Consider the following 18,726-nt stretch of genomic DNA (forward strand, 5'->3'; position numbering starts at 1 on the left):
AAAAAACAGCTATCCATATTTATACAGACGGATCGGCTTTCAAAGCCACCATCAATGCTGGTCTTGGTGCCTTCCTGGTCTTCCCTAAAAATAAACACTTTGAGATAAGCGCACCCTGTGGCGATTTCTGCTCGAACTTCCAAGCCGAAATTGAGGCAATTACCATAGCACTACAGACAATGGAAAACAAATTATATGAAAGAGTGCAACCACCATCAGATATTGTTGTCTTTAAAGACTCAACAAACATGGCTAAGACAGATTTTAGGAGTCAGTTATTATTCAGTTATAGAGATCGGGTCTAAATTAGAGATGGGAATCGAACCCAACTTTTAAAGTTCGGGTTCGGTTCGGTTCGGTCAGATTTAAGTTCGAGTTCGGTTCGATGACGAGTATAGTTCGGGTTCGGTTCGGTTCGGTCAGGTCTAAAGTTCGGGTTCGGCTCGGTTCGATGTTATGAAATTATGTAATAGCAAAATTAAGTTATAAGGTTTAATGCAATTTATTAGTTAAAACTTTTTTATTTGAATTTTTACATAAAACAAATACTTTGCAATATATAATAGGCCTATGGGTAATACTTTTGCCAAAATAATGTTGCCTACATACATTTAAAGCGTTGTAAAAATTTCTTAATGGAGATAGAAATGAAGATGCGGCAGGTTTTCGCTCAAGTCGGCAAGTGGTTTAATTCAGGGCGTGACTCGGCGCTAAGCGAATTTTTTTAAAAGGCTAATATCGATGTGCTTTCTTTCAGAACGCACTATTCATCATAATAAAAAAAAAGTCGAGGGCCATATGAAATCTAATAATAAAGAGGCAGACCTGGCCAATAGAATTATTCAAGGGACATTCTAGGTAGGCCTACATATTGCGCACGTACTTCTATAATGGGCGTGATCTTTTTAAACAAATATTCTTCGTGTAAAGACGTCTCTATTGAGATTTTTTTTTTCACACATAAGTCGTCACTATTATAAATTGCAATATACGGAAGAAATTCGACTATTCTGAGACAAAAAAAAATGCAGAAGAATCACACTAGCGGAGATGTTTTAAAATGTTTTCTTCAAAACGTTTTGACCCATATTGTGCATACGCGCCTCGCAAAAAGCAGTCTACAGTTGACAAGGTCTTATTAGAAGATAAAAAGACATCTCCACTTAATATATTTTAATTTTTAAACATGTAATTATACTAATATTCAGATAAGTTACAATAAAAATAAAACTTTTTTTTTCGATGCCCCCTCTCTTTGTTAGTTGGTCGTTGGTTTGTCGCTTACACACAGCTAGTACAATTGAACCAATATAGGCGTTTTATATTTTTACCGGTAAGGATAGTATAGATGGACTTCTTATGGTCCGACAGTTATGCTGGGCAGACGAACGTATGCCAAAGGCAGTCTTTTTTTTTTGGTGAGCTAAAAGGTGGTCGACGTTACAGAGGCGCCCCACGAAAACGCTTTAGATGAGCTTAGGCGTCAACTTTCCTTAGCTGGCATAGAAGAGAGCACCTTGTTGCATGCGGTCTTAGAACGAGTCAGTTGGAGTTCACTCCCGAAGTCAACGGGATACACATTTGAGACCAAAAGAAAATCCGCTGCCGAGGACAAACGCAGACGCGAAAAGAAAAACTAGATCGACCACCTGCGAACAGTGGTTATGCTTGCCCTGGATGTGGCAAAATATGTAGGTCACAGCTGGGCCTGCGCAGCCATGGGAAAAACTGCATTCCTCACTAATCTTCGGCTTCGGGCTCGAAGACAAGCCTTATAATATATAAACTTAATAAACTTTAAAATAAAGTTCTTATGTGAACAACTCAATATAGCCTAACTGTTATTACAATATTCACATATTTAACTTGAGATAGAGTTGTAATATTAATGAAATATACTGATATTTAAACAAAATCTAGGTCACCACAAAACAACGTCTTTACTCTTTCATGTCTTAAGATTGTCTGCCGTTTCACATTTGCATTACGCTAATTTCATCATTCTCAATGCATAAACACCAATCAATCGCTTAACCTCTTCTTACCGCCACCAGAAAAAACACACACACACTTTATGACACCCCTTTTTGTCAAGAAGTTGCGTCTCCCCATCCCCCAATTCAAGGTACTAACTATCCCCACCCACGGGAGAGGACCCAAAGTTTGAGAAACGCTGCATTAAAAATATTGATGATCAATAATGCAAAACAGAATAATAGTAAAAAATATTCAGGGGCGTAGATAGGAATTTTTCATCATTTGAGGGCTCGGGAGGGGCTGGACCTCTTTGGGATAACCTGCATTTTGCGTAATATTGAATATTTATTGTAAAAAACACTAATTTGGGGGCCCGGGGGGATTTTACATTTCTCATTCTCCTCCCCCTCCCTTGCTACGCCACTGATAATATTCCAATATAGAATACTTCACAATTTTGTAAAAATAAATCACTTAATAGAAGATAATTAAAATTTATTTTAAACTAGAACACAAATGAACTTATTTATATCTACACTCTCTAATAGGCAAGAAATATTCTACTCTCAACTAACAGCCATCTCAAATAAAAGTGACAATATTTTAATGTCAACTTTCTACTTACTAGGAACTTAAATCTAGATCTAGATCTTATTAGAGGGCGCCTATTCGACTCAAAACCAATATTGCAAACAGCCCGCGAACATTCAAGGTTAGGGGAGAGTCGGCACGTACGGAAAAACCCATGGGAATCAAAGCGAGCCGCTTTTTTTTTTTTTCAAAATACCACCACCACCCCCTCCCAAGTTTTCAAAGTATAATGGAATCATTCGCATTTAAATAGAATATTAGGTAATAGTTCATACCAAATATTTAAGAAATTTTTTGAAAACCCAAAATATAAAAAGGGATGTAAAAATTGCAAAATTAGTTCGGTTAAGAAAAGGAGGGTTCGTTCGGTTCGGTTCGTACCAAGCAGTTTCAAAGTTCGGGTTCGGTTCGGTCATAAGTGAGGTTCGAGTTCGGTTCGTTCGGTTCGGGTTCGGTTCGTTTCCCATCTCTAGTCTAAATCACGGTAATCCTATGCCGAAGTGGGAGTCAACCCCTTAGTAAGATTGTAATAGAGCGTCGCATGAGGTTTGCAGGACATGTTCTCCGACAAAATGAATCACGCATAAGAAGAGTTGCGATGACATCCTAGTACAACTTGGCGCCACACATTTATGGAGGTCCTCAGTACAGGTGGGAAGAGGCTTCAGACATTATCAGTGACAGATTTTTATGCAAACAGCTTGACGGCAAATTCGCCGAACGGAGCGGGAGGGTCTAAGTCAGTAAGAATAGCACATTAGGTTTTTGAAAATAAACTTGTTAATAGCAGGAAAATGCACTGTAAATACCTCAGAATATGCATTTTGTTGGCTTTCAATACCAGAAATACCCCCCCCCCCCGGGGCCTATTCATATCATAGACTATAGACTAGCAGTAGCTGATTGACCTAACCTATATAAGACCTAGACCCAAGAGTGTTCATTCGTGACGTCGGTTCATTCCACAGACATATATAGAACGTTCGATAATAGATCTAGATCTATATTTTATATAGGTCTGTGGTTCATTCATTGTGTACAAAAAAAGTCTGCGAAAATATGTCGACGACTATTGATGTTTCCGTGGTTCCAACAAGACAGAATTCGCATTCGGAAAAATGTCATTTCATTCCATGTGATATAAACTTTGACGGAGAAGCAAATGTTTCAGACTTTTTCAATACCACAATATCTAGATCTACTGAGGCAGAGCAACAAATCGGTATTATTATTATTTATAATTAATTATTTATTATTAATAATTATTAATGATTATATTTTATTACTAAGGTAATTTCCGCTTTTAGCTGCCGTATTTACGTCTCTAGGCAGCACCTGGCAACCACTGGCCAGATTTTTGTGATGTCTCAGCGCTGAATCAATGCTAAGAAAATTATTTCCAGGGGGAGATAACCTAATTGGATTTTAATATCGCCAGCTGAAACCATACTCGAAGAGAGAGAAAATAAAAACATATAGAAATAATAGAATTAATAGCGCTGTAGAGCAGACTCACAGACCTATATAAATATCGCCAGCTTATAGCGGATTGCAAGAGAGAGAAAATAAAACAAATAGAAATAATAGGAATATTTACTATTGTAGTAGAAGTAGTACTTTAAAAAAGGAATGGGGGGGGGGGGGGTAGTAAAATATTATTATTTAAAATTGGAATGACATTAATAAAGCGTAAATTTAGGTACCTATTTTTTTTTCATAGAAATTGAATTTAAATAGATTTAGGCCTATATTGCCCTATATATGATGGGATTATTGTATAGATCTATGAAGTTGTATTTTAAATGATTTGATGAAGATTTAAGGTGCTGACAGCTTGTAACATTTTTCAATAGAGCTGAAATGAATGTTGAATTTAAATAGATCTAAGCATAAATCTAGTGGACTAGTCTAGTGTAATGTTGTGTGTTATGAGACTTGTTGCATTGTATCTAGAATGTGCTTGAGGATACATGCAATAAACAACTGATGTCCTTATAGAAAAGAATTTCATATATAAATATTTATTCATTTAATAGAAATATCCCAGGTAAAATGACTGTCTTCTCTAATCTAGCCTCAAGAATCAAGGAATGTGGCTAGGTAACCAAGGTCACTGAAACTGACTGACTGGCTCAAGAAATGGTTGAAACTTTGGGAGCGGGCTGGGACGGGTCAGGTTTGGGGTTAAACAGCGGAAGCGGGCTGGGAGGGTGTTCAGGGCTGTGGGGTGAAAATGCGGGAGCGGGCAGGGAGGGGTCAGGGGAGGGGTGAAACTGCAACATGGGGCTGGGAGGGGAGGGGTGGGTGTGTATAGCTGGATCCTTTGATCGGGAAACAACAGATTGACCAGAGAATGATGAAGTCCAGGTCTTACTGTAATAGGGCGTGTCGAAGGTGCCGAATAAGGCCAGATGCATTGCGCAATCCTGTCACTGTAGGCTAATGAAAGTAACTATCAGTGCTTGCTTACAGGGAACTTCTACTGTCAAAAACAGTCTTTAGATCTCTATCGGCATTTTCTCTTGTGACCAATCCATCTCCACTTCCTCTCTAAGATCTACACCTCTATATTTTTCTGCCCACTCATCTCCCACAGTTTGGTGTTTTCTACTTTGTCGTACCAGTGTATTTTTAGGATATTTCTCAGGCATCTGTTGATGAAGGTCTGTACTATTTTTGTTGTCGCTTCAGTTGTTCTCCATGTTTCCGAACCATTCAATAGGACAGCCTTGACATTAGAGTTAAAGATTCTTAGTTTGGTGAGATGTGAGGAGATTTACAGTCAGGTTGGTTTTAGCTGTGTAAATCAGTAAATGTCTGACGCGCTAGATTTATACGACATTTAATGTCTTCATCTGTTCCACTTGATACACTGACTACACTCCCAAGGTATATAAAATTGTAGTTGTAGTTGTGTAATAATTCTTAGAAATAAAAAAAATTCCCGATTTGTCTTTAATTTTTTTGTTAGATTTATCTGAATTTGACAAATTTATCATTCTGTTCTGCCTTCCCTTCCACAAGCACATCTTAAAGGTTAAGGTAGTTGGGGATAAGGCGATAATATTTAAAAAATAGCTAAAAATTGCTATGATTACACATTATTTTGTTTGTCCTAATGCTTGACATCTTTTCTGGGATACAAGTTTATTAATGTCAGGTTGAAGTTTGTTTGCCATTGACACTAAGTCACACTTTCATCACTGATGACAAATTTTGATCAGATGACTTAATCTTTTTAGTTCCTGACATGTTGAGAAGTGAACAAGATTTTCTCTTCATATTTGGTTTATCCACTGTCATAATTTTGCTTGAAAGCACTTCACATGAATACACGCAGATGTGACAATTTAATCTGACCAGTGAGATCAACTGCAAATGGCAAATCCTGAACCCATTCGTAAGTTTGAAAATGTTCAACAGGTTCACCTTTCATGTTCAGAAACAATACAATATCCTCACACAGTGCAAAAAATCTCTTCAATACTTTATGACATGAGAGCCAGCGGACTTCTGTGTAGTAGGGAGCACAATCAAATTCATGTCCAATGTCATCCAGAAACATTGAAAATTGGCGAGGATTTAAAGAGAGCGACTGAAAGCAGTCTTATGACATGTTGCAACTGCAATTGCTGTGCGCAGAATGTTTCTAGGTGAATGGTGCACTGAAAATGAGGAAATTTAAAATTAGCGTAAGTCTCTTTTATATTTGCAAGTAACTTTGCATCAAAACCATTTCATTTCATGGTTATTGCGCCACCCGTTGTTAGACTAGCTAGCTTTACCAAAGGTAAACAATATCACCTGTTATTTCTCAAAAACATCCTCGCTTGTTGAGGTGTTATGCATAGAACAGAACTCAAGTAGCTCCTATTGTATCTCAAAATTCCTACCACTGGCTCTTATGAATATAGCCAACTGTGCTACACCTGTTACATAAAATTGACATCGAGAGCCAATGAAAATAATTCTAAATCAACTATTTTGTTCTTTAATTGTTCACGCAAGCTGACTGACATGTCATTTATTCTATCTGCCACAGTGTTCCTAGTTAATGCTATTTCTTTGAATGTTTTCACCTTTTCTGGACAAATTACTTCGGGAGCTTTAACGACACACTCCTTCATAAAATCTAATTCACTAAATGATTTGCTATGGCTTGAAATTAAGTTTGACAAAATGTAGCAGGCTTTCCCTGCAGACTCACTCTCATTGTTCAGTTTAACAAATACTATTTTTCAATTCAAGTAACTTGTCATCTCTTATTTTCTAATTAATTAATATAATTATTTAAATTATTATAATTAATTATTTATAATATTAATTTGAATATTTTAATTTTTATATAACTAATTAAATTTAACAAATTCAATTTAATTAGTCTAGAATCTAGATCTATAGATACGTAAGATAAGATCTAGAATAAGTAAATTAAGTACAAAGTAGTCTAAGTTATCATTTATTATTATTTATTCTATCTAGGGCAATACGAAAAACATAAGACTATTTTGTGTTAATTGTTTTTTATTTTTTGTTTGTTTTGTAGCTGATGAAGGCCTTGTGGCCCAAACGTCGTTTGTTTTACTTGGTCCGGCAGGGTTACATATATGCATGTTTTTCGTATTTTCTATACAATTGTTTACCCTTGCAGCAGTAAATCTTTGTTTTTTTAGTCTTTGAACTATCTAGGGCAATCTAGGCATTCTAGGGCAGGGCCTCAGACTCAGCATTGACAGTATAGCCTATACTGCCTATTAGTGCCTACAGTTATAGACTATAGATCTAGACTAATAATTATATATATAGATTATTTATAGATGATACTAATTTATTACTTTACTATACTCAGCAACTATACTTAGTGCTTTTTTTGTAAACAAAATATGTGCCGGTACTCAGCGTTGGATTGCCTAACTTTTAACTAAAGTGAATTAATAAAAAACGTTAAAATGCAAGAAAAATTAGAATTTTTTCCACACATTGAAAAAGGTACCTATACGCCTTACCAGTGAGTACCGTCACAAAAAAGCACTGATTATACATATATATATAGATTAGATCTAGATCTATTCTATTAGTTAGTCTTTAGACTATTAGACATTAGTGTTTCTACTATTACTAAATTAGTAATTAGAATTATAATTCATTAATATATCTTAAAATTAAATATAAATATAGATCTATCTATCATCTATGTAATCTATAGGAGGACAAGTCAACTATCATCTAGAATCTAGATCTCCATATAAATATGTCTAATAGGCCTATATAAATAAATAAATATATATACAGGTAGACCTGGGGTTACGACTGTCTCGACTTACGTTGTTTCATGGTTATGGCGCTGTTTACGACAGCTCAGTCCGACTTACGCGTTTTTGCAATGTAGAGTTACGTGCAGTGGCGGAAGAATACATTTATACAGTAGTGTAGTCCAGTACTTTACACTGTACCGTTACAAGAGGAAAACAAGTCTCCTGCATGCCATAGGACCCTTCATTATGGCTTCCAAACGTAAGCCAGACTCATCTGACCCTAAAGAAAAGGAAGAAATTACTTTTCTGCACAATATTTTACTGTTTTTATTGATAATTATGTATTGGAATAGGTGTATGTATAGGCTAAGTGTTTGCAGTACAGTACAGTACTGTTATTATGCTACAGTACTCTGTATGTATGTATGATCCGACTTACGTCGAAATTCAGTTTACGCCACCGCGTAGGAACGGAACACCGTCGTAAGTCGAGGACTACCTGTATGTATATATATATATTATTGTATTTATAAATATAAACCAAATCTATCTATAGATCAATTAAATATAATATTATATACATATAAATACTAACTGATACAGGTGCTTTGCTACAGTTTAAGCCATATATGTTTCTTTTGCCTGGAACATTCTTAAATTCCTTAATGAAATGGAACCCATTAGAATGCTCCATCACTACCAACACAATTTTCTAACCCTCAATTCTATATATATTATATAAATTATATATATGCCCTTTTTTTGTCTTTTTCTTCCTACAAATTAAGGGCCCGTAACACCCTATTATAGAGTATGCACAAATACTTCTTAGGCCCATAAGTTGTCGCCTTTCATCTCCTTGCACTATAGAGCCCCCACATATAAACACAATATTTTAAAATGAAACACCCCTCCCCCAACAATACACCTTGTATATTCAGTGGAACAGCCAGTATTACAATTAGGGGTGCACCGGATAGTACTTTTTGATATCCGACCGGGGCCGGATTTGACCGAATAGTAAAATTTGATATTCGGCCGGGGCCGGAGCCGGATACCTAAGTGTCTTGTAAATATCTTGTATTGCTGAACATTTTACGAAACTGTTAAATAACATACCTATATTGGTTGGTTTTTTTTTTTCCTTTTATAAACCTTATTGTTTTATAAACTCTGTTACTGATTGATTTATTCAAACTTAACAGTATTTCTAAAAATCTGTATAGCATGAGTGTGTCTGTGTGTATGTACGATGCCACCAACTGTAAAGGATGTGTGTAGGAAGGTCAATGTAAATAATGTTAGTATATATTTAACTAGTTACTAATGTAAATCTCATAAGTAAAGTACAATCTGCCTTGTATAGTGGTCGGTTGTGTGTGTTCATGAATTTCAGACCATCAACTTGGTCAGATATACCTAATGAGCCTACACATGTAGCCCTAGTGTAGTGTGTATAGTTGTTTGTGTTAACCATCAAGCATTGCTTTTTCCCTGAGCATACGCACGCAATAGAGTTGGGTGTCAGTCAAAAAAGATAACACATTGGCATGGTCAGTCAAGCATATAGATAAATTATACCCGTCCACTAGTTAGAGGTCAAGGGTTGTTGTTGTTTTTTTACGCTCCAGCATATTGTTTCTTTGTTTGCTAGATCTAACTGCGGTATTATTGTTCAATTTATTTTATGCGATTTTAAAATGTACTGTAAGGTTTTCCGTTATTTATTAAGTCAAAAGAATTCAACAATGAAATTAGCCTTCTTTCTAAAGGTTTTAATACAAGGCAAAAAAAATACACACACGCAAACATGCTTATCATTGTTTTATTTTATTGTGCAAAGAACGTACGTAAGAAACATTAAATGCAAAGAACGTATGTAAGAAACATCTTCCTTAATTATTACTTATTAATTATTTTATTCGTGGTTTCAGTAACTGTTACAAAAGGGAACGATAGTAAGCCTATGGATGTCAGGTGTGTTATAGTCGTTTAGATGCATTTGATCTTTAGTCCAGCTTACTAATTGAGATTTATGTTCAAGTAACTCGGCACACTTGAAAAGGTGTGGCCTCTAGCCCAACCATGTGATTAAGATTTTTCTCCAAATAAACAAACTCTTTGTCCGGAAAACCGTGTAGATGTTTAGCTTGAAGTCCAGTCCACCCCAACCCACCCCGCACCCCCAATTAGGATTAACTACTAAGTAAACAAACATAGTTCTCTCGTGTGACCTCTAGAGAGTGCTTACGTCCATCGTATCTGACTTGGGGTCACCTGTCAATCAATGAACTCATTGTGATGAACAAAACAAATAAAAGGGGGAGGGAGTTGTTCATCTGGAACTATACCTAGTTACCTTTGAGGTGTGGCTCTTGTAGTCCAGCCCCCCTAATAAAGATTAACCACTAAGTAAACAAACTTAGTTTCCTCGAAAGGTGTGACCTCTAGAGAGTGTCAATACGCTGACATTAAACCTACGTCCATCGTATTTAACTTGTGGTCGCCTACCTATAAAAAAACTCAATGTGATGGACTAAACAAATAAAAGGGGTGGAAGTTGTTCATCTCTACCTGTGGAGATATACGCACACAGCTAGACAGACGTTTGGTCAGCATGACGTAGTCAAGGAATGTAGCATTTTAACATGTTAACTAACCTACTCAAAGGTCAAGACTAATTGAAAAAAAAAAGTGCCAGCCATTGCTGCTCTGTATGTAAAGCGCATTTATGATGTAAATTTTCATTTCTATTTATATTAAGTTATTAAAATGCCTTGTCTTTATAATAAACGATGTTTGGTGCATATTCATAATGACTCTATTTTTAAGCACATTATTTTGTTTTAGTATAAACATTAATACATTCTATAACAGACATTAATGGAACGAGGTCCACTTTATGCATATTAAATAGGTGTATTTTTTACTATCCGGTAGTGATATCCGACCGGAGCCGAATAGCACCGGATAGTAAAAAACGCCGGATATCCGGCAGAAGCCGGATCCGGAGCGACTATCCGGTGCACCCCTAATTACAATAATATCACACATATTTTTTTGGCATCCTCCAATAGAAAGCCCTCACTCCCAACAACCTTGAACTTTTAAGCTGCCCCAATTTTTTTTTCAACCTACAAATGAACGCATACCCTCTTAGTCCTAGCCTATCATAATACACCCACATTACACACATTTTGTACCCGTAAAAAATAGAAGTATTGATAAATAATTTATTGAAGCACTACTCTTCCCATGGAACAGTTTGAAAGAAGAAACATCACTACTTAGTCCACTCTTTACTTATTTATTTTTATTTTGTCAGTCATAGATCTAGATCTTGAGAGGAACCTTATTTAAAATAACCAATCTTCACAAATATGTAATATACACCCAAAAAAAAAAAAAGAAAAAAAACACACACACACACTCACTCACTCACAATTGGTAGGACTTTATAAAGTTTTGATTTAGAATATAGGCCTACTTGTAGATCAAGATCTAGTAGTTTTAAATTGTGCTACACTGAAAAATGTTAATAAGTGCTTAAAGTGAAAGAAATGTATTTTTTTATTTTAGACATTTAAAATGTCAGCTTTCAAATACATATCTGGTAAAAGTTGGGAATAAAAAAAGCATTTTTGGTAAATTTAATTTTTTTCAATCTTGAAAATGGCCAAGTTGTCCTAGGCTTAAATTTGTAGGAACATGTTAATTTTTTTTGTCTACTGCAAGTGGTAGAATTAGTGATTATGAGTGAGTGGTCAGAACCAAGAATTTTATTACAAAGCTTATATCAGCTCGCTCTGTCTGTCTGGTTAAAAGTTTTACACATTAAAGTTTCACACCCAATCTTGGATCAAGTTGAATTTTGCGCAATTATTTCTTGTATCTGACAAAACAAGAATCAATAAAAAGAATTAACCAATTAGTTCATTAACTATTGGTAATTAATTATTTTGTTTGGTATCAAACAAAGTAAAGAAATTGTACTAAGATGTGGTGGTATAAATTGAATTAGTCCCCTTGGGGAGGATTGAACTCAAGTTGTGTAATTTTTGTTTTCATTCATCTTCATCATTGGCCTCCTTCAGTCGTAGAACGACTATGGTTCATCTCAGAGCACACTTCCTCATGTGGCTGTGGAACCCTATTTTGGAGAGACACTCCCGTCCACAGATAGCGCAGGTTAAGGTGGCTTTTGCTTCGGTGGTAGAGGAGCTGGCCGTTTTTCGGATTGTGCGTTTTTCTTCCTGGGCTGAAACCCATGTACTTTCACTGTCCATAGCTTTCTTGGTCACTGTCTCTCTCCACCTGTTGCGGTCTAGAGCTATGTCTTCCCAATTGTCAGTATTGATATTCACTGATTTGAGGTCACGTTTTATTACATCTATGTAACGGACGTGGGGGCGACCAGTTTTTCTTGTTTTTTGTTTAATGCTTTTAAAAATAGATCACTGTAAAATTCACTCAAATACCCCCTTCTGCCCCCCCCCCCCCCCCTCTTTCACAACTGGTATTCAAACTAATTAATTCAACTACGCTTAATATAAACTTATGTTTTTCTTGAATATATAAAAATTAAAATAGTAGACTATATACAGTAAAATACTTAATAAAATGAAATATTAAGTGAAAGACTTATCTAAAAACAATTTCAATTTCTATTAACATAATAACAGAATGACCTAATTTATTACCTATATTGCAGAGACTGAAACTTTAACTGCTGTCTTTAGAGGAAGGCCTTTAAAAGGAATTGAGATTTCTATTCCATCTGGTTACACAGGTAAGAAGTTCTTGTAAATTCATTATTCTAGCCAGATAATTTCTGCTGAGCTGATAGATATAGTTCTTGTGTATTTTGTGGGGAAATAGCATGATGTCCTCTTCAACTGGTCCACATCAACAAGAAGCGAGCTGGCTAAACTGACTGATGAGGCAATAGATTTTTAAAAATTTCATGTTTACAGTGAGATAGTTATAATATGTTTCAGTTGTAAATGAAATTATCTGTTCTTAGTCACAGTGGGACTTTCGGGTTTGTTTTCTGGAGGAAAAAAAGGCATTGGTCAGGAATGGCATAACAGGTGCTCTCAAGAAATGCTTTAGACTGGATCAGGTGCCAGGTTGCCCTCACTGGCATAGAAAAGAACACTAAGCAGTTAATGGCTTCAAAAAAGAGACAGATTATTTGAATTTATATCTTCATATTTAATCACAGCACTAGAAAATATTTTAATAAGATAAAAATTGTGAATGACAATTTAAGAGTTGTTTTTTTAATTGCATCCTTTGCATCTTTCTGCTCTCCCACATAATTTTCTGGCAGGACGCCCCCCCCCCCCTTTTTTTTTTTATAAAAATTATCTCCAATGAATTGGCCTAGATTTCATCACTTCCAAATTATTATACTTTTGGCCTCTAAATTCTAGTAACTGTTATGTTTAACTCTTTCTCTCCTAATTGACGATACCATTGTTGATTTGACCAAAATTTTGTGTTTGTTTTATAAACATTAATTTGTGTTCTATAAAAAGAGCATGCATTCCCATTTATTTTAATACCAAATAAAATATTTTTTGATTCAAAAGTTCTAGAAGTTTCATCATAAAAGGGAAGTGAACTATAAATGAACAAAATGAATAATTCCGTCGGATCATGGAAAGTAATTACAGTGAGAAAGAGTTGATTGGAACTTCCCACTTTATATAGCCCCTTCCACATACCTGGCCCAGGAATTCTAGTATCACTTTTCTTCCTCCTCTCCAGTTATGGATATGTTTTTTGGTATATGCCCTAGATTATTGTCTTGATGTTCCTGGACTCAAACCCTGCGCTGCCATGTTCCGCTTTCAGCTTTCCAGAGGCTGGGCTAGGCTGTATTAATCTTTAATTCTAAAGGAACATCCACAACATGTACAATTTTAGGCCATGTTATGACATTAATCCTTCGAGGACCATCTATTCCTCTACCCAGCTAAACCTGAATTGGGTGCTTGATAATAGTGTAATAATAAAAACCCGGCAACTAAAAAAAAAGTCCTAATACAATCTCTGATTATTTGTTGGCTTCTCAAGTCAATAATGACAAGCTCAATGTTCCTTTTTTTTTTGCTGTAACAGATTTCCTGGTGTAGACCTATGTTAAATGAGTGAAGTTTCAAATAAAAAATTTAAAAAAATCCCCCCTCCCTCCCCCATCAGAGCAGCATTATAGAAAACAGGTCTATTGTAATAGGCCCTCATATTTACATTAACATAACATTACATTTTCTTTAGGAAGTAGATAGCAGCAATGAAAACCTAAATAATTAATAAACATCTTTTTGTCCAAATATTTTTTCAGGTATTGTTGTGAAGGACCCAGTCACAAGAACAACAGATGATGAAGATAGGTGTATTATTGCTACTCATTCTTTTGATCGATTTAATTTCTGGAATCTGGACAAGGTTCCAACATCAGATGATTCACTCCAGAAAGGATTTCAGTGGGTGGATATAGCATCTGCTGTGAGAATAAGTTTTTTTCTTTTGTAATAGCTCATGATGGCAAAAAGGGAAATAGATAACCTTTACATTATCTGCCCTGTAGACAGCATGGTCTGAAAGGGAAAGTACTTTAATATGTCTGGGCAAATATCTCTTTAATCTCTCATTCAAAACCATATATGTTCAAATCTCATATTTAAATAAAAATTCTCAAGGCATCCTAATGGTCCATTGGGCAGGTAAGTTGGTTGACTGATTCCTGTATCTATCTCTATACAAAGATGGCCAACCACTCAACAAATTTCTTTTTCAGAGCTGAGTTGATTCAATACTATACAATTTTCAATAAGAAAATATTTGCTGGAATTCAAACTCAAGATCCACAGCAGTTGCACTAAACAGATTAGGATAAGGATGGGGATAAAGTTGTCATAAATAGTTGGCCGATCACCTCATTCTTTTTCCAATCAGTTCTTTAATTACAGAAATTACATCAGTAATCCCCCCCCCCCCAAATCCTTACATAGATATAATAGCAGGCATAGAGGGAAAAAAAGATTCCAATCATGTATTACAGCAATGCCCAAACTACGGCCCGCGGGCCGACGTGATCCTATCCGGCCCGCCAAAGCTTTGGAACAAAATGTAAAAAAAATGTAAAAAATTAGAATGTTGAAAAAATATTCTCTTTAAGTTTGGATTCTCACTCATTCTTTGACGAAATGTTTTCTATTGCTTCTGACGAGTCCACTGACATAACGGATACTGCGCAACTCTTGGTATTTATTCACGGTACAAACAGCAATTCTGATATAACAGAAGAGTTAGCAGCTATGAGGAGCATGCATACAACTGGAGAAGACCTGTTCAAAGAAGAGTCAGCCATCATAGAGGACCTTGTTCTTCCTTGGAATAAATTAGTTAGAGGGACTACTGATGGCGCTAGAAATATGGTTGGATGTCACAGCGGATTGACAACAAGAGTTATTTAAAAAGTTGTTGAGTCAAATGGAACTGAACACCTGCGACTTCACTGCATCATTCACCAACAAAATCTTTGTGGAAAGGTTTTGAATCTGGACCATGTGATGATGAGATTATGCTCAACACTTTACATTTCATCAAATCACAAGTGTTGAATCACAGAACTTTCAAAGAGTTTCTGACAGAAATAGAGTCCGAATATGAAGACGTTCTATTTCACAATGAAGTGCGCTAGTTAAGCCGAGGAAAAGTATTAAAACGTTTTTTTTTTATTTGAGACACGAAATTGAAATATTTATGACCGATAAATCAAAACAAGTGCCACTACGACCCCTCATGGTTGTGGGATTTGGCTATTTTAAGCGATATCACATCTAAATGAACTCAACACCAAACTACAAGGGAAAGACAAATTGATTTTGCATGTGTATGCAGACATATATGTGCTTTCCAAACAAAATTGCAACTCTTCATTCAACAGGCGGAAAAGGTGCATCTTGTCCACTTTCCAACCTGTACCACTCTACGAAAATGATAAGCAGCTAAATATGTCTTTCCTAAAGAAAGAATTATCTAACTTCTGAGGCTCTTGTTGAATAATTTCAGTGAAAGATTTGTGGATTTTCAGAATTAAAAAAATGAAATCCGTCTTTTTGAAAATCCGATTGCTGCCGATGTGTCAAGTGCTCCGACAGATCTGCAACTGGAACTGATTGACTTACAAAGCCAGACATCCCTGCTTGACAAATTTCAAGTGATGCAGACTGTTGACTTCTACTCCGTGTTACCTGCAGAAACTTTTCCAAATCTTTGACAACAAGCGCTAAGGATGATCCCAATGTTTTCAAGCACTTATTTGTGTGAACAAACTTTTTCAATGATGAAAATGGCGAAAACTATGTTACGTAATCGCCTCACGGATGAACATCTTGATTCAGTGGTCCGACTTGGTCTTTCATCTATGCAGCCAGATATTCAGAAAATGGTTGTAGATAAACTTCATGCATCACATTAATTTATGTAAGTGGGTCCACTAATAAAACTATTAAAAATAGCTTATTGTATATTTCATTTTGTTTTCTTTTTGGGGATATGGCCCGCGACACGAATGCTGAAATAAAAATGGCCCGCAGACCAAATAAGGTTGGGCATCACTGATGTATTATATTACTATCTTCATAGCCAATACTGTCTTTGTACAATTTTTGGGAAGGTCAAGGTTTGTCTCTTTCCTTTCTTTTTTTTCAGCTCCACAGGCCAATAGTTGATGATACTACAGAAGATTTAAGCCAAAGAAGTATCAAGGGGCAGTAATCCTTTGCAATGGAACCTATACCAATGTTTACAGCTTAATGGCTAAAGAGAGGTTAAAAAGTATGACTCTACTGAATAACTAACATTCATTTACATGATTTCACCTTCCAGAAAAGAAACAACAACCTTTTCTTTGTTACAAAATGTATTTGATGAAATAGTTCATGAAATTTAGTCTCTCAAACCACAAAATGACAATATGCATTTTAAATGAGTGTTTTTAACTATTTGATCTTTTTTTTTTTAAATTTAGGATGCTTTAATGTAATATGTAAATAAGTTGCAATATAAATGATCATGTTCTTATATTGGCACTAAATGATTTAATAAAACATCTGTCTACTACAACTTTGCTTTGTCCTTTATATTACAAGTTTACTTAATTTGTAATTATAAACAAGTAAAGTTCCCCTTTCAGACATTGTGTTCTGTGAGCCATAGGGCAGATGATGTAAAGGTCATTGTTTCTATGGCTAACAGTTAATATGGAAGTTATGTGGCCAACTGCCTTACTTTATCCATTAGTCCCAGAAATCCTAAAATTCAAAATCCCAAAATGCTCTTTACCAATAGCCAACATGCCCTCTAATTATAAACAGCATATCTCAAAATTAGCACATGATTGCAAAACTTCTTCCACAAAGTAACATTTTTAATTTCTATGAATTAGTATTCAGAATATTAGGCATATGCAGTGGCGTCACTTGGGGGGTGACACCCGAATGAAAAAAAAAAAAAAGAATATTGGCAAAAACTAGAAAAAAAAAACTTGAATGGAAAAATTGAATATCAGCAAAAACTAGCAAATAAAAAACAACCTATAGATGTATACCCAAATATGTCTAGGCATATCTACTGTACTCATCTAAATCAATATATTTTATTTTAGGCCCTATTGTACATATTTTATTTTCTTTGGTACAAATGTCCAAAAAGTTATGTGATAACAAGGGAGATGCAAAGGCAATCTTTTTTTAAAGAACAAAAATTTGTTGTATTTGCATAGTTATTTTATATTTTAGTATCAATTAGGTGAATGCGACTTTGTTAACAAATTTTAAGAAAAATTAAATTATTAATTATTTGACATCGTTTTATTGTTCAATTAGAACTTTTCTATGTTAGCAGCAAGATCGATTCAAAAGGCTGTTTTAAACAAAACATGTTATTGCCTCTTCAATATGAATCTAGATTCTAACCCATTTTCTCCTGACCAATGTACCATCCTACGATTGACGTTTTTTTTTGTTAGAACAGAACAGGCCCACTACAAGACGCCTTCTAAAGATGAGGATGATCTTAGGACAACAAGCCCATTAGTAACTCGCATAAACTACTGCAGCTTTCCTCAAACATTGGGGAGGGAGGGCGACGTTCTCTTTTGAGGGCCCGACGTCCTAACCAATGGGGAGGGGGTGACGCAATTCAAATTATTTTACACGGTAAAATTTAAAAGCTGTCTGTTCAAATGTTGAATATTAGCCCAGTGAAATGGCATTATAAAAGTTTAAAAAGTTAAAATATTGTAAGATAAAGACTACTAATAAAGATCTTTTCAAATGTATACCATTTTGTGTGAGGTTTCTCCAAAAAAAGCGATTAAAAATGTCTCTGTTAATGTGATTCTTTTTGAATGGTCAGAATGGTCCAAATTTTCTCATGTATTTAACATTGCTATGTCAACTTTTTTGTGACAAAAACGACAAGTTTGCCGCAAGGCTTCTTACTGAACTCAAAGATGATGTTAAGACAAATGTGCGCTATATGTAGCTAGAACATCCCTCGTATAATAGTATTGGCCAATGCTCCCTCCTTCTTTATTAGACTTAATTTGAGCAACTTTTTAAAAAACTATTATTAATATTGGGCTTATTATCGGAACGTCCCACCCCGTTATATTTAACACTAACACGGGCTCTTCTTACTACGGGAAGAAAAATACATTGAAGACTACACAAGCTGTGAACGAAGGAAAACACTTGGAGAAGCTAAAGGCGCTTCAACAGACCACATTGCTGGATTGATAGGGAACCTGACAGTGCTGATGCCTCTCTTGCGGTTATACCGGTACCAAAATAGTTTAAAATGATATATATAACACTATTTTTGAAAA

General features: G+C 35.4%; 1 protein-coding gene across 2 annotated transcripts; it reads left to right on the forward strand.

Moving 5' to 3' along the window:
- Nucleotides 1-3,552: 3,552 nt before the first annotated feature.
- LOC106073621 (ribonuclease H2 subunit C-like) lies at nucleotides 3,553-17,402 on the forward strand. 2 transcript variants are annotated; one of them, XM_013234231.2, is made up of 4 exons: nucleotides 3,553-3,790; nucleotides 12,535-12,612; nucleotides 14,173-14,336; nucleotides 16,548-17,402. In XM_013234231.2, the coding sequence occupies exons 1-4, from the start codon at nucleotides 3,628-3,630 to the stop codon at nucleotides 16,611-16,613; spliced, it is 471 nt and encodes a 156-aa protein (XP_013089685.2). In that variant the 5' UTR covers nucleotides 3,553-3,627; the 3' UTR covers nucleotides 16,614-17,402. The 2 variants fall into 2 exon arrangements, with proteins under 2 accessions (XP_013089685.2, XP_055880747.1); XM_056024772.1 differs by lacking the exon at nucleotides 3,553-3,790 and adding an exon at nucleotides 5,819-5,968.
- Nucleotides 17,403-18,726: the final 1,324 nt, after the last annotated feature.

The sequence above is a fragment of the Biomphalaria glabrata genome, chromosome 3 (assembly GCF_947242115.1).
Source record: "Biomphalaria glabrata chromosome 3, xgBioGlab47.1, whole genome shotgun sequence".
NCBI lineage: Eukaryota > Metazoa > Mollusca > Gastropoda > Planorbidae > Biomphalaria > Biomphalaria glabrata.

Bases quoted from the DNA above. Each gene is read 5' to 3' on its own strand.
- LOC106073621 (XM_013234231.2), top strand. From the start codon at position 3,628: ATGTCGACGACTATTGATGTTTCCGTGGTTCCAACAAGACAGAATTCG. The intron at 3,791-12,534 runs GTATTATTATTA...CCTATATTGCAG, and splicing joins TGAGGCAGAGCAACAAATCG to AGACTGAAACTTTAACTGCT. The intron at 14,337-16,547 runs GTGAGAATAAGT...CTTTTTTTTCAG, and splicing joins GGGTGGATATAGCATCTGCT to CTCCACAGGCCAATAGTTGA.